At 57.9% G+C, this 16,479-nt stretch overlaps 1 protein-coding gene across 1 annotated transcript; it reads left to right on the plus strand.

Annotated features, from left to right (window-relative positions):
• Positions 1-6,206: 6,206 nt before the first annotated feature.
• On the plus strand, positions 6,207-14,749 carry tsr2 (TSR2 ribosome maturation factor). The gene is given in 6 exon segments (XM_085978303.1): positions 6,207-6,376; positions 6,891-6,985; positions 8,266-8,355; positions 8,397-8,409; positions 11,620-11,862; positions 12,947-14,749. Coding segments are annotated over 6 exon segments (732 nt in total). The 5' UTR covers positions 6,207-6,229; the 3' UTR covers positions 13,091-14,749.
• Positions 14,750-16,479: the final 1,730 nt, after the last annotated feature.

Genomic DNA, 16,479 nt, shown 5'->3' on the forward strand with positions numbered 1-16,479 from the left:
GAGGGTTGTCGGGGCTGGAGGAGGTTACAGAGATGGGGAGGGTTGTAGGGGCTGGAGGGGGTTACAGAGATAGGGAGCAGTGTTGGGGCTGGAGGAGGTTACAGAGATAGGGAGGGTTGTAGGGGCTGGAGGAGGTTACAGAGATAGGGAGGGTTGTAGAGGCTGGAGGAGGTTACAGAGATAGGGAGGGTTGTAGGGGGCTGGAGGAGGTTACAGAGATAGGGAGGGTTGTAGGGGCTGGAGGGGGTTACAGAGATAGGGAGGGTTGTAGGGGGCTGGAGGAGGTTACAGAGATAGGGAGGATTGTAGGGGCTGGAGGAGGTTACAGAGATAGGGAGGGTGGTAGGGGGCTGGAGAAGGTTACAGAGATAGGGAGGGTGGTAGGGGGCTGGAGGAGGTTACAGAGATAGGGAGGGCTGTAGGGGCTGGAGGAGGTTACAGAGATAGTGATGGTTGTAGGGGCTGGAGGAGGTTACAGAGATAGGGAGGGTTGTAGGGCTGGAGGAGGTTACAGAGATAGGGAGGGTTGTAGGGGCTGGAGGAGGTTACAGCGATAGGGAGGGTTGTAGGGGCTGGAGGAGGTTACAGAGATAGGGAGGGTTGTAGGGACTGGAGGAGGTTACAGAGATAGGGAGGGTTGTAGGGGCTGGAGGAGGTTACAGAGATAGGGAGGGTTGTAGAGGCTGGAGGAGGTTACAGAGATAGGGAGGGTTGTAGGGGCTGGAGGAGGTTACAGAGATAGGGAGGGTTGTAGAGGCTGGAGGAGGTTACAGAGATAGGGAGGGTTGTAGGGGCTGGAGGAGGTTACAGAGATAGGGAGGGTTGTAGGGGCTGGAGGAGGTTACAGAGATAGGGAGGGTTGTCGGGGCTGGAGGAGGTTACAGAGATAGGGAGGGTTGTAGGGGCTGGAGGAGGTTACAGAGATAGGGAGGGTTGTAGAGGCTGGAGGAGGTTACAGAGATAGGGAGGGTTGTAGGGGCTGGAGGAGGTTACAGAGATAGGGAGGGTTGTAGAGGCTGGAGGAGGTTACAGAGATAGGGAGGGTTGTAGGGGCTGGAGGAGGTTACAGAGATAGGGAGGGTTGTAGGGGCTGGAGGAGGTTACAGAGATAGGGAGGGTTGTAGGGGCTGGAGGAGGTTACAGAGATAGGGAGGGTTGTAGGGGCTGGAGGAGGTTACAGAGAGAGGGAGGGTTGTAGGGGCTGGAGGAGGTTACAGAGATAGGGAGGGTTGTAGGGGCTGGAGAAGGTTACAGAGATAGGGAGGGTTGTAGGGGCTGGAGGAGGTTACAGTGATAGGGAGGGTTGTAGGGGGCTGGAGGAGGTTACAGAGATAGGGAGGGTTGTAGGGGCTGGAGGAGGTTACAGAGATGGGGGGGGGGCGAGGAGGCCACGGAGGGATTTGAACACTGAAGGGCAAAAAATTACTGGGCTATGGGCAATGTTCCCTCTAATTTTCTTTTTTAGGCGAGCGGCCCGATTACAATTTCCGCACACGCGCGGTTCTTCCAGTGTGACGCTGACAAGCGGCATGCGCAGGATCTCCAGTCAGCTGCGCGGCTTAATGGGGACGTTGGCTGTGGGGAAAGAGCAGGGGGAAATGTGGGACTAATCGGGCAGCTCTTTCAAAGAGCCGGCAGTGGCATGACGGGCCGAATGGCCTCCTTCTGCACCGTATCATTCTAGGATTCATCGTCAGGGCTCGCGTGTGAAGGGTGCGGAAAAGATCTAGGTGAATGGTTCCAGGGATGAGGGGCTTCAGTTACGTGGAGAGACTGGAGAAGCTGGGGTTGTTCTCCTTAGAGCAGAGAAGGTTAAGGGGAGATTGACCAGAATGGTCCCAGGGATGAGGGACTTCAGTGATGTGGAGAGACTGGAGAAGCTGGAGTTGTTCTCCTTAGAGCAGAGAAGGTTAAGGGGAGATTGACCAGAATGGTACCAGGGATGAGGGACTTCAGTGATGTGGAGAGACTGGAGAAGCTGGAGTTGTTCTCCTTAGAGCAGAGAAGGTTAAGGGGAGATTGACCAGAATGGTACCTGGGATGAGGGACTTCAGTGATGTTGGGAGACTGGAGAAGCTGGGGTTGTTCTCCTTAGAGCACAGAAGGTTAAGGGGAGATTGACCAGAATGGTACCAGGGATGAGGGACTTCAGTGACGTGGAGAGACTGGAGAAGCTGGGGTTGTTCTCCTTAGAGCAGAGAAGGTTAAGGGGAGATTGACCAGAATGGTACCTGGGATGAGGGACTTCAGTGATGTGGAGAGACTGGAGAAGCTGGGATTGTTCTCCTTAGAGCAGAGAAGGTTAAGGGGAGATTGACCAGAATGGTCCCAGGGATGAGGGACTTCAGTGATGTGGAGAGACTGGAGAAGCTGGGGTTGTTCTCCTTAGAGCAGAGAAGGTTAAGGGGAGATTGACCAGAATGGTACCAGGGATGAGGGACTTCAGTGATGTGGAGAGACTGGAGAAGCTGGGATTGTTCTCCTTAGAGCAGAGAAGGTTAAGGGGAGATTGACCAGAATGGTACCGGGGATGAGGGACTTCAGTGATGTGGAGAGACTGGAGAAGCTGGGATTGTTCTCCTTAGAGCAGAGAAGGTTGAAGGGAAATAACAACAGACAATGCTGGAAACACTCAGCAGGCCAGGCAGCATCCGTGGAGAGAGAAACAGAGTTAACGGTTCAGGTCTGGGACCCTTCATCAGAACTGGAAAAAGCTGGAGATGTAACAGATATTAAGCAGGTGCAGAGACAGGGGGGGGAGCGGTTAGGAGGGGAGGAAGGAATAGAAAGAACATCCTGTACTTTTGTAAGAGGCAGGAAAGATAAAATGTTGCAAATGGGAATGGCAAAAATCATACTGCATGAAAACTGGGGGCAGGGATAATTATCTGAAATTGTTGAACTCAATGTTCAGTCCGGCAGGCTGCAAAGTGCCCAATCGAAAGATGAGGTGCTGTTCCTCGAGCTTACGTTGAGCTTTATCAGAACAATGCAATAGCCCGAGGACAGAGAGATCAGAGCGGGAGTGAAGCGGTGAATTAAAGTGACAGGCGACCGGAAGCTCGGGGTCACCCGTACGGACTGAACGGAGGTGTTCCGCAAAGCGGTCGCCCAATCTGCGTTTGGTCTCCCCCAATGTAGAGGAGACCGCATCGTGAGCAGCGAATACAGTATACTAGATTGCAAGAAGTACAAGTAAATCGCTGTTTCACCTGGAAGGGGTGTTTGGGGCCCTGGACAGTGGGAAGGGAGGAGGTAAAAGGGCAGGTGTTGCATCTCCTGCGCTTGCACGGGAAGGTGCCAGGTGAAGGAGCAGGGCTGTTGGGGGTGATTGAGGAGTGGACCAGGGTGTCGCGGAGGGAGCGGTCACTTCGGAATGCTGAAAGGGGAGGTGAGGGGTGATGCGCTATCAATAACTCAAAAGACTGAGATTAAGCGAGTAATTAACAGGCTTTTATTAACAAGAGAATGAAGGTGTGCCTCGAGTGGTCGACCGGTCCAGAATACAAAGGGGCTGTGGAGCAGTCACCTTTATACCTGGATTCGTGGGAGGAGTCAGCCGAGGCATGTACACAGTGGAATACAAACAGTGGTTTACCACAAGGGGAAGATGCATTTGGTGGTGGGATCACGCTGGAGGTGGCGGAAATGCGAGGATGATCCGTTGAATGTGGAGGCTGGTGGGGTGAAAGGTGAGGACAAGGGGAACCCTATCGTGGTTCTGGGAGGGAGGGGAAGGGGTGAGAGCAGAAGTGCGGGAAATGGAACGGACACGGTCAAGGGCCGTGTCAACCACGATGGAGGGGAATCCTCAGTTGAGGAAAAAGGAAGACGTGCCTGAAGCACTGGTGTGGAAGGTGGCATCGTCAGAGCAGACGCGGCGGAGACGGAGAAACTGGGAGAATGGAATAGAGTCCTTACAGGAAGCGGGGTGGGAGGAAGTGTAGTCCAGGTAGCTGTGGCAGTGGGTGGGCTTGTAGTGGATGTTTGTTGAAAGCCGATCGCCAGAAATGGAGACGGAGAAGTCAAGGAAGGGAAGGGAAGAGTCGGAGGTGGACCATGTGAAGGTGAGGGCAGGGTGGAAATTGGAAGTAAAGTGAATGAAATTGTCTAGTCCGGGGTGAGAGCAGTAAACGGCACCAATACAGTCATCGATGTACTGGAAAAAGAGGTGAGGGAGGGGACCTGAGTAGGACTGGAACAAAGAATGTTCCACATGTCCCATGAACAGGCAGGCATAGCTAGGGCCCATGCGGGTTCCCATAGCAACACCTTTAATTTGGAGGAAGTGAGTGGAGTCAAAGGAGAAGTTGTTCAATGTGAGAACAAGTTCAGCCAGGCGGAGGAGGGTGGTGGTGGATGGGGACTGGTTGGGCCTCTGTTCAAGGAAGAAACAGAGCGCCCGAAGGCCGTCCTGGTGGGGGATGGAGGTGTAGAGGGATTGGACGTCCATGGTGAAAAGGAGACGGTTGGGGCCAGGAAACTGGAAACTGTTAAAGTGGCGGAGGGCGTCCGAAGAGTCGTGAATGTAGGTGGGAAGAGACTGGACAAGGGGAGAAAAAATAGAGTCGAGATAGGAAGAGATAAGTTCTGTGGGGCAAGAACAGGCTGAAACGATGGGTCTACCAGGGCAGTCCTGTTTGTGGATCTTGGGAAGGAGGTAGAAGCGGGCTTTGCGGGGTTGGGGAACTATGAGTTTGGCGGCCGCGGGGGGAAGATCTCCAGAGGAGATGAGGTCAGTGACAGTCTTGGAAACAATGGCTTGATGTTCGGTAGTGGGGTCATGGTCCAGGCGGAGGTAGGAGGAGGTGTCGGAGAGTTGGCGTTCAGCTTCCGCACGGTAGAGGTCGGTTCGCCAAACAACAACAGCACCACCCTTATCAGCAGGTTTAATGGTAATGTTAAAGTTGGATCCAAGAGAATGGAGTGCTGCAAGTTCAGGGGGAGGTAGGTTGGAGTGAGTGAGGGTAGCAGAGAAATGGAGACGGCCGATGTCACGTCGGCAGTTAGCGATGAAAAGATCTAGAGAGGGTAGAAGGCCAGGGGGAGGGGTCCAAAGAGAACGAGAATTTAGAAAGCGGGAGAAACGATCAGCTGTGCGGGGGGAAGACTCCTGGCCAAAGAAGTGGGCGCGGAGACGAAGGCGACGGAAGAAGAGCTCAGCATCGTGTCGAGCTCGAAATTCATTCAGGTGGGGGCGTAAGGGGATGAAGCTCAGGCCTTTGTCGAGGACTGAACGTTCGGGGTCAGGGAGGGGAAGGTCAGAGGGGATAGTGAAAACACGACAGGGGGTGAGACTGGAAGAAGGTTGAAGGGAGATTGACCAGAATGGTACCAGGGATGAGGGACTTCAGTGATGTGGAGAGACTGGAGAAGCTGGGGTTGTTCTCCTTAGAGCAGAGAAGGTTAAGGGGAGATTGACCAGAATGGTACCAGGGATGAGGGACTTCAGTGATGTGGAGAGACTGGAGAAGCTGGGATTGTTCTCCTTGGAGCAGAGAAGGTTAAGGGGAGATTGACCAGAATGGGACCAGGGATGAGGGACTTCAGTGATGTAGAGAGACTGGAGAAGCTGGGGTTGTTCTCCTTGGAGCAGAGAAGGTTAAGAGGAGATTTGATAGAGGCGTTCAAAATCACGAGGGGTCTGGACAGAGTAGATAGAGGGAAACTGTTCCCATTGGCGGAAGGGTCGAGAACCAGAGGACACAGATTTAAGGTGATTGGCAGAAGATCCAAAGGCGACACAAGGAAAATCTTTTCAATTGTGGCTTTCAAAAGGGAATTGGAGAAGTACCCGAGGGGAAAAAAACATGCAGGGCTACGGGGAAAGGGCGGGGGAGCGGGACTGGCTGACGTGCTCTTGCAGAGAGCCGGCACGGGCTCCGCGGGCCGAATTGCCTCCTTCTGTGCCGTAACCGTTCTAAGATTGACCGGAGGGCGGCCTGGCCCCAGTGAACCCTGACCCCTGGGGGGGGGGGGAAAGAAAAAGGGCTTCAGGCCTTGAGGGGGGGAAAAAAGGTTAAAATTGGGGGGAGGAACGCCTGCAGGTCCTCCTCCCCGCCGCTAGAGGGGAGCGGTGTGGGCGAGCTGCAGTTCCTCCTCCCCTCCGCTAGAGGGGAGCGGTGTGGGCGAACCGCAGTTCCTCCTCCTCTCCGCTAGAGGGGAGCGGTGTGGGCGAGCCGAAGTTCCTCCTCCCCGCCGCCAGAGGCTGTCAACGACGCCACTGCGCATGCTCGAGCCGGCCGCCGCAGGCCCCGCCCACCCTCGCGTGGAGGAGCCGGTCATGGCGGCGCTGAGGGAGCGGGAGCGGGCCGACCGGCGGCTCCTCTTCGCCCAGAGCGTCGGCAGCGCCCTGGAGGCCTGGCCCGCCTTGCAGGTAAGATCCGAAAAAAAGATAAAAAGACAACAACAACAGCGGCGGCGGCGAGAGACCGAATTACAAAGAGTCGCGGGCGGCGGACGATCAATGACGGCAGAGGCGGACAAGATGGCGGCAGGGGGCTCGGTCGCTGACAGGAACTGACGGCATGACGCCGGCTCGCCAGTGACGTCACCGCGCCGCTTTTACACGGAAGTGACGTCTGCGATTGGCCATTACAGACTTTTTATCATTTTTTTTCAATTTTGATTAAAAATGTTTGAAAATTTTTTTTGTTAACATTCCTGTTCTTGACCCCGACTCGAAAGTCTGACTGACAGTTGAGGGCAGGATCAGGCTGAGCTGTGATTCCCCTGTGGTCGAACAGCTTCATTGCCTGAGCTGACATAGAAAGACTGGAACCCACGTTCCCCCTGAGAGTCGACACTTTCAGGAAAGATGGGGCGAAGGGGGCAGGGAGAAGCTACTCCCTGGCTGGAGACTGACATGTTTCACTGTTGCTGAATTGCAGGTAGCAGTGGAGAACGGATTCGGCGGAGCTAACAGCCAGCAGAAAGCAGACTGGATGGTTACTGCCATGGCACAGTATTTACACGACAATGGTGAGTAAAGGGGGAAGAAAAGGCTCGTGTTTCTCCAGCGCCTTTCACCACCTCAGGACGTCCCAAAGCGCTTCACAGCCAATGAAGGACTTTTTTTGAAGTGTGGTCACTGTTGTAATGTGGGAAACGCGGCAGCCAATTTGCGCACAGCAAGCTCCCACAAACAGCAATGTGATAATGACCAGATCATCTGTTTTAGTGATGTTGGTTGAGGGATAAATATTGGCCCCAGGACACCGGGGAGAACTCCCCCCTGCTCTTCTTCCAATAGTGGCCGTGGGATCTTTTACATCCACCTGTGAGAGCAGACGGGGCCTCGGATTAACGTCTCATCCAAAAGATCCCTACCCCTCCGACAGTGCGGCGCTCCCTCAGTACCGCCCCTCCGACAGTGCGGCGCTCCCTCAGTACCGCCCCTCCGACAGTGCGGCGCTCCCTCAGTACCGCCCCTCCGACAGTGCGGCGCTCCCTCAGTACCGCCCCTCCGACAGTGCGGCGCTCCCTCAGTACCGCCCCTCCGACAGTGCGGCGCTCCCTCAGTACCGCCCCTCCGACAGTGCGGCGCTCCCTCAGTACCGCCCCTCCGACAGTGCGGCGCTCCCTCAGTACCGCCCCTCCGACAGTGCGGCGCTCCCTCAGTACCGCCCCTCCGACAGTGTGGCGCTCCCTCAGTACCGCCCCTCCGACAGTGCGGCGCTCCCTCAGTACCGCCCCTCCGACAGTGCGGCGCTCCCTCAGTACCACCCCTCCGACAGTGCGGCGCTCCCTCAGTACTGCCCCTCCGACAGTGCGGCGCTCCCTCAGTACTGCCCCTCCGACAGTGCGGCGCTCCCTCAGTACTGCCCCTCCGACAGTGCGGCGCTCCCTCAGTACCGCCCCTCCGACAGTGTGGCGCTCCCTCAGTACCGCCCCTCCGACAGTGCACCGCTCCCTCAGTACCGCCCCTCCGACAGTGCGGCGCTCCCTCAGTACCGCCCCTCCGACAGTGCGGCGCTCCCTCAGTACCGCCCCTCCGACAGTGCGGCGCTCCCTCAGTACTGCCCCTCCGACAGTGCGGCGCTCCCTCAGTACCGCCCCCTCCGACAGTGCGGCGCTCCCTCAGTACCGCCCCTCCGACAGTGCGGCGCTCCCTCAGGACCGCCCCTCCGACAGTGTGGCGCTCCCTGTTTCTTTTCATGTGACGTCCCTTTGTAATGTAAATGCTGGCGAGAGGCCTTCGCGGGACCTTCGCGATTACTTAACTTATTGTATTTATCGTTGTTGCTTGTGTTCCCTGCACCACAGTTGACCTGGGATCGAGGAGGTGGAGGATCTCATGGCTGACATCATGTTCAATGAATTTGACACAGTTGTAGAAGACGCAGCTTGTCTGAGGTAAAGAGACGTTGGCTCAGCTCACCCCGGTAGATTCTCAGCTCCAAGAAGGTTGTAGGTGCATCCGAGCCTTTTAAGAGAGTGTCAGTGATTCCCATCTTAGCCTTGAGCTCATCTGCTGCCCCGTGTCCTAACTCACACCCAGTCCCGTTCACCCATCACCACCTGTGCTCACTGCCCCGTGTCCCTAACTCGCACCCAGTCCCGTTCACCCATCACCCCCTGTGCTCACTGCCCCGTGTCCTAACTCACACCCAGTCCCGTTCACCCATCACCACCTGTGCTCACTGCCCCGTGTCCTAACTCACACCCAGTCCCCGTTCACCCATCACCCCCTGTGCTCACTGCCCCGTGTCCTAACTCACACCCAGTCCCGTTCACCCATCACCCCCTTTGCTCACTGCCCCGTGTCCTAACTCACACCCAGTCCCGTTCACCCATCACCCCCTGTGCTCACTGCCCCGTGTCCTAACTCGCACCCAGTCCCGTTCACCCATCACCCCCTGTGCTCACTGCCCCGTGTCCTAACTCACACCCAGTCCCGTTCACCCATCACCACCTGTGCTCACTGCCCTGTGTCCTAACTCACACCCAGTCCCGTTCACCCATCACCCCCTGTGCTCACTGCCCCGTGTCCTAACTCGCACCCAGTCCAGTTCACCCATCACCCCCTGTGCTCACTGCCCCGTGTCCTAACTCACACCCAGTCCCGTTCACCCATCACCCTCTGTGCTCACTGACCCGTGTCCTAACTCACACCCAGTCCCGTTCACCCATCACCCACTGTGCTCACTGCCCCGTGTCCTAACTCACACCCAGTCCCGTTCACCCACCACCCCTGTGCTCACTGCCCCGTGTCCTAACTCGCACCCAGTCCCGTTCACCCATCACCCCCTGTGCTCACTGCCCCGTGTCCTAACTCACACCCAGTCCCGTTCACCCATCACCCCCTGTGCTCACTGCCCCGTGTCCTAACTCACACCCAGTCCCGTTCACCCATCACCCCCCCTGTGCTCACTGCCCCCGTGTCCTAACTCACACCCAGTCCCGTTCACCCATCACCCCCTGTGCTCACTGCCCCGTGTCCTAACTCACACCAAGTCCCGTTCACCCATCACCCCCTGTGCTCACTGCCCCGTGTCCTAACTCACACCCAGTCCCGTTCGCCCATCACCCCCTGTGCTCACTGCCCCGTGTCCTAACTCACACCCAGTCCCGTTCACCCATCACCCCCTGTGCTCACTGCCCCGTGTCCTAACTCACACCCAGTCCCGTTCACCCATCACCCACTGTGCTCGCTGCCCCGTGTCCTAACTCACACCCAGTCCCGTTCACCCATCACCCCCTGTGCCCACTGCCCCGTGTCCTAACTCACACCCAGTCCCGTTCACCCATCACCCCCTGTGCTCACTGCCCCGTGTCCTAACTCGCACCCAGTCCCGTTCACCCATCACCCCCTGTGCTCGCTGCCCCGTGTCCTAACTCACACCCAGTCCCGTTCACCCATCACCCCCTGTGCTCACTGCCCCGTGTCCTAACTCACACCCAGTCCCGTTCACCCATCACCCCCTGTGCTCACTGCCCCGTGTCCTAACTCACACCCAGTCCCGTTCACCCATCACCCCCTGTGCTCACTGCCCCGTGTCCTAACTCGCACCCAGTCCCGTTCACCCATCACCCATGTGCTCACTGCCCCGTGTCCTAACTCACACCCAGTCCCGTTCACCCATCACCCCCTGTGCTCACTGCCCCGTGTCCTAACTCACACCCAGTCCCGTTCGCCCATCACCCCCTGTGCTCACTGCCCCGTGTCCTAACTCACACCCAGTCCCGTTCACCCATCACCCCCTGTGCTCACTGCCCCGTGTCCTAACTCACACCCAGTCCCGTTCACCCATCACCCCCTGTGCTCACTGCCCCGTGTCCTAACTTACACCCAGTCCCGTTCACCCATCATCCCCTGTGCTCACTGCCCCGTGTCCTAACTCGCGCCGAGTCCCGTTCACCCGTCACCCCCTGTGCTCACTACCCCGTGTCCTAACTCACACCCAGTCCCGTTCACCCATCACCCCCTGTGCTCACTGCCCCGTGTCCTAATTCGCACCGAGTCCCGTTCACCCATCACCCCCTGTGCTCACTGCCCCGTGTCCTAACTCACACCCAGTCCCGTTCACCCATCACCCACTGTGCTCACTGCCCCGTGTCCTAACTCACACCCAGTCCCGTTCACCCATCACCCACTGTGCTCACTGACCTACACTGGCTCCCGGTCTGGCAACGCCTCGATTTTAAAATTCTCATCCTCGTCTTCAAATCCCTCCGTGGCCTCCTCGGCTCCTCCAATTCTGGCCTCTTGCACATCCCCCGATTTCCATCACTCCACCATTGGCGACCGCGCCAGAGCCCCGAGCCCTGGAATTCCCTCCCTAAACCTCTCCGCCTCTCTCTCCTCCCAGCTGATTCTTAAATGAATCCCAGTGCCCTGGTCCCAACCTCCCATCTTGGCCGACCTGTTCCAGCTCCAGCTCGCACAGGAGGAGGCCATTCGGCCCATCGTGCCTGTGCTGGCTCTTTGAACGAGCTCTCCAATTAGTCCCACTCCCCCCTGCTCTTTCCCCACAGCCCGGCACATTTTTCCCCTTCCAGTATTTCTCCAATTCTCCTTTTTGAAAGTTACTATTGAATCTGCTCCCACCGCCCTTTCAGGCAGCATGTTCTAGATCACAACAACTCGCTGCGTAAAAAACATTCTCCTCATCTCCCCTCTGGTTCTTTTACCGATTATCTTCAATCTGTGTCCTCTGGTTGCCGACCCTCCTGTCACTGGAAACAGTTTCTCCTTATTTACTCCATCAAAACCCTTCAGGATTTTGAACACCTCTATTAAATCTCCCCTTAACCTTCTCTGCTCTAAGGAGAACAACCCCAGCTTCTCCAGTCTCTCCACATCACTGAAGTCCCTCATCCCTGGTACCATTCTGGTCAATCTCCCCTTAACCTTCTCTGCTCTAAGGAGAACAACCCCAGCTTCTCCAGTCTCTCCACGTCACTGAAGTCCCTCATCCCTGGTACCATTCTGGTCAATCTCCCCTTAACCTTCTCTGCTCTAAGGAGAACAACCCCAGTTTCTCCAGTCTCTCCGCATCACTGAAGTCCCTCATCCCTGGTACCATTCTGGTCAATCTCCCCTTAACCTTCTCTGCTCTAAAGAGAACAATCCCAGCTTCTGCAGTTCCCCCCATGATTTGAAGAGAGGCCTGAAAGATTCCAGGCTCCATCACCGGCCCGTTCGCCAGCCCCGGTGCCCTAACCCTCGCCTCTCCTCCTCAGGTGGCACGGCAGATCTGGACTTTCTTCGGCCTGTGTAAGAGGGGCCAGGAGTCGGAGGTCAGGGATCAGATCCAGCAGCTGGTCCAGAGGAAGAGCAGCGTCAGGGTGAACGCGGTGCAGGGGAAGAGCGAGGAGGACGAGGACAGCGACGAGGAGGAGGAGGAGGACGGAACGGAAGTACGTGCCAGGTCCTTTTAAAATCAGAGAACCTTTAGCTTGACATCCGTTCCGCTCAACATGTGTCGGAAGTCTCGATCGAAAATGTTAATTGGGGATTGAGCGGTTGGGGGGGGCGGTGGGGGGAGCTCAGCGGCTAACTGCCCGGCCCAGCGAGTCACGCAGGCCGCGAGAGTCTGAGCCCAGGCTCTGTCCCCGACCGGAGTTCGCTGATCTCGCACAGTGTGGCACCGAGCCCCCCCACACACAGGCTTCGTCCCCGGCCGGAGTTCGCTGATCTTGCGCAGTGTGGCACCGAGCCCCCCCACACACAGGCTCCGTCCCCGGCCAGAGTTCGCTGATCTCGCGCAGGGTGGCACTGAACCCCGCACACACAGGCTCCGTCCCCGGCTGGAGTTCGCTGATCTCGCGCGGCGTGGCACCGAGCCCCCCCACACCCAGGCTCCGTCCCCGGCCGGAGTTCGCTGATCTCGCGCGGCGTGGCACCGAGCCCCCCCCCACACACAGGCTCCGTCCCCGGCCGGAGTTCGCTGATCTCGCGCGGCGTGGCACAGAGCCCCCCCCACACACAGGCTCCGTCCCCGGCCGGAGTTCGCTGATCTCGCGCGGCGTGGCACCGAGCCCCCCCCCACACACAGGCTCCGTCTCCCGGGATGTGCTGAGTTAGCTGAGCTCACGTTGGCGGAGGACGCTGGGTGGGTGGGGATGGGGGGTGGGGGTGCAACGTTCCCGCTGAGCTCCCCTGCGCCGGCCGCTCGCCGGCTTTTACACCGCAGATGCCGCGACTGCGCAGAAATTTGAACGGGCTGCGCTTTGGGGGAGGCAATGCGGCTTACGGGGGATAGCGGAAGTGTGCTGCTACGGCGGGGGGGGTGGGTTGAATCAGCCGGTGGGGGGGGGGGGGTGTCCCAATCCTGTCCAGCGATGTACGTGCGCGCGAGGGTGTCGTGCACGGACAGGTCGGGGCGCGGTTGTGGCGCCCCCGCGCGCTGGAATGCCCTCCCAGGAAGGCAAATCGGTCAAAACAGGCGGCATCTCTTCCCACTCGGCGACACCTCTTTTTCTCTTTCTCTCTCCTCATCAGGCCATGGACTGCGACGGCCACGCTGCCGCCTCGCCCGGTGGTAACCCGAGCCCCCGGCAGCAATCGGACGCGGGCGCGGACGCCCACGAGGCGCCGGAGGAGCCGCAGGACGGTTGGACGGTCGTACGGCGGAAAAGGAAGTAGCGGCTTCGGACGGCGGGTGGCCGTGTCCCGCCGCTGTACGCCGTACCCCCCTCCGCCTGGCGCGGGGGCCCCAGCCTCCCCGAGAAACTTAGCGGAGGGAGAAATGCACCGACGCGGAGATCAACAGGACAAACGACGTGTGCCGGGACTCTGCAATACAATGGCAAAAAGTGTCGGCAACACGCGGCCTCTCGCGCAGAAGAGGCCGGTTAACATTTCGGGTGGGGCGCCTTTCCTCTGAGCCCGGCACACCGGCACTGACTTTTCTCTGTCACGCACCGATGCTGCTGCTGTGCGCTTCCCCATGTTACCTGCCTTAAGATAATCCGGATAACCCGCTGTTTTACACTGACGGGAGTGTTACACCGTTAACCGCAGAATGTACTGTGCATTCCTGCTATTGTGGAATTGCGTTTGAACCGGGCTTGTCCCTTTTTAAGACCGCAAAGTGTGATTGCTGTAAGCAGTGATGGTCCAGGGTCAGTCAGAGTTCAATTGGTGTATGGCGAGGGGAATTATGTGCAGGTACATAAGAACCTAAAAATGAGGAGCGGGAGTCGGCCATTTGGCCCCTCGAGCCTGCTCCGCCATTCAGTAACATCACGGCTGATCTTCGACCTCAACTCCACTCACCCGCCCGATCCCTTGATTCCCCTAGAGTCCAAAAATCTCTCGATCTCAGCCTTGAATAGACTCAACGACTGAGCCTCTACAGCCCTCTGGGGCAGAGAATTCCAAAGATTCACCGCCCTCTGAGTGAAGAAATTCCTCCTCATCTCAGTCCGAAATGGCCGACCCCTTATCCTGAGACTGTGACCCCTGGTTCTAGACTCTCCAGCCAGGAGGGAAACAGCCTCTCAGCATCGACCCTGTCAATCCCCCCTCAGAATCTTATACGTTTCAATTAAAGACCTCGATCAGGTCACCCCCTCAGTCTTTTTCCCCCAAAAAAGCACCCCAGTCTGTTCAATCTATCCTGATGGGTTGAACCTCTCAGTTCTGGTATCTTGCTGTGGTTCAGGAGCTGACGCACTCCATCACCTCACCCAAGCACTCGAGTCATTTATTTTGCAGCACCGGCGGACGGACGGACAACCAGAGGCAGAACCAGAGAAGCTAGCAGCACGGGAGGAGGCCATTCAGCCCATCACAAACGCGCCAGCTCTTTGCCAGAGCAATCCCGAGCCATAACAATATAAAAATATGTAAACAGTTGCCAGTAACGGTGTAGTTGCGTGCTCTGGCCAGTAGGTGGCGGCGTGGAGCGAGTTTCTGAAGTTTCCCAAACCCTTTGTGTATATTTAAAAAAAAAATTATATTCATCAACTACCCGTGGCAACGAGTAGAAGCTGAATGGACAGCAGATGGACAAAGGTTGAATAACAGATGGACTGAGAGCTGGAGGAAAGATTCCGTCTGTTTACCTGTATCTACCCCAGCTGGCTCCCGAACAAACCTGGTATTACTTTTAAGATTGGTAAACAGGTAGAAGCCAGTCCAGGTCAAGCCAGTGCGACTCACTCTGGGTAATCTCCACGCCTCTCCAAGAAGCGACTCTGTGAATCTACCTGCTCTTTGATAGACTGAGAGTCGGACAACAAGCACAGCAACCTGATCGGATTTCAGTTGATATAGACGCCTATTAAAAATCAAAACTGACGTAGGTTTCTGTCTTTCACGTTTATCTGTTTAAGTAAGTCACCGCCGGCATCCGGTTTATTGCGGGGATCTCACCACGAGGACCAATTTTCAGAAGTTGCCTCTCCATCAAGGTGTCAGCTGGGGCTCATGGGGGGTCTCGCACTCGCCTCGGAGTCAGAAGGTTGTTGGTTCAAGTCCCGCTCCAGAGACTCGAGCACAAAAATCCAGTCTGACACTCCAGTGCAGAGCTGAGGGAGCGCCGCACTGTCGGAGGGGCGGTACTGAGGGAGCGCCGCACTGTCGGAGGGGCAGTACTGAGGGAGCACCGCACTGTCGGAGGGGCGGCACTGAGGGAGCGCCGCACTGTGGGAGGGGCAGTACTGAGGGAGCGCCGCACTGTCGGAGGAGCAGTACTGTCGGAGGGGCGGTACTGAGAGAGCGCCGCAGTGTCGGAAGGGCGGTACTGAGGGAGCGCCGCACTGTCGGAGGGGCGGTACTGAGGGAGCGCCGCACTGTCGGAGGTGCGGTACTGAGGGAGCGCCGCACTGTGGGAGGGGCAGTACTGAGGGAGCGCCGCACTGTCGGAGGAGCAGTACTGAGGGAGCGCCGCAGTGTCGGAAGGGCGGTACTGAGGGAGCGCCGCACTGTCGGAGGGGACGGTACCCAGGGAACGCTGCACTGTTGGAGGGGCGGTACTGAGGGAGCGCCGCACTGTCGGAGGTGCGGTACTGAGGGAGCGCCGCACTGTGGGAGGGGCAGTACTGAGGGAGCGCCGCACTGTCGGAGGAGCAATACTGAGGGAGTGCCGCACTGTCGGAGGGGCGGTACTGAGGGAGCGCCGCACTGTCGGAGGGGCGGTACCAAGGGAGCACCGCGCTGTCGGAGGGGCGGTACTGAGGGAGTGCCGCACTGTCGGAGGGGCGGTACTGAGGGAGCGCCGCACTGTTGGAGGGTCGGTGCTGAGGGAGCGCCGCACTGTCGGAGGGGCGGTACTGAGGGAGCGCCGCACTGTCGGAGGAGCAGTACTGCGGGAGCGCCGCACTGTCGGAGGGGCGGTACTGAGGGAGCGCCGCACTGTCGGAGGAGCAGTACTGAGGGAGCGCCGCACTGTCGGAGGGGCAGTACTGAGGGAGCGCCGCACTGTCGGAGGGGCGGTACTGAGGGAGCGCCGCACTGTCGGAGGGGCGGTACTGAGGGAGCGCCGCACTGTCGGAGGGGCGGTACTGAGGGAGCGCCGCACTGTCGGAGGGGCGGTGCTGAGGGAGCGCCGCACTGTCGGAGGGGCCGTTATTTGGATGAGACGTTAAACCGAGGCCCCGTCTGCTCTCTCAGGTGGATGTAAAAGATCCCACGGCCACTATTGGAAGAAGAGCAGGGGCGAGTTCTCCCCGGTGTCCCGGGGCCAATCTTTATCCCTCAACCAACATCACTAAAAACACCTGATCCGGTCATTATCCCATTGCTGTTTGTGGGAGCTTGCTGTGCACAGATTGCCTGTATTACAGCAGTCTCGCAGTAAAGGACTTTTTAAAGTGGAAGTCCCACCTTCGGGCTGAGGGAGTGTCTCCATCCGGACTCCCTTTCCCGGGGAAAACCCTCTGGCGGTGAGCTCTTGCAAAGCGGGAGCCGCACCTTCGGAATTCTCGTTCAGTGACAAGGTTCTTCCCATTGGGATCCCTTAAAGAGGGAGCCTTCATTTTCAGACTCCCTTCTGAGTATCAAGTTGGTCACTCACAATTAACTTGGTC

The sequence above is a fragment of the Somniosus microcephalus genome, unplaced genomic scaffold (genome assembly GCF_052327205.1).
Source record: "Somniosus microcephalus isolate GS21.2 unplaced genomic scaffold, FLI_Smic_1.0 unresolved_chr7, whole genome shotgun sequence".
Classification (NCBI taxonomy): domain Eukaryota; kingdom Metazoa; phylum Chordata; class Chondrichthyes; order Squaliformes; family Somniosidae; genus Somniosus; species Somniosus microcephalus.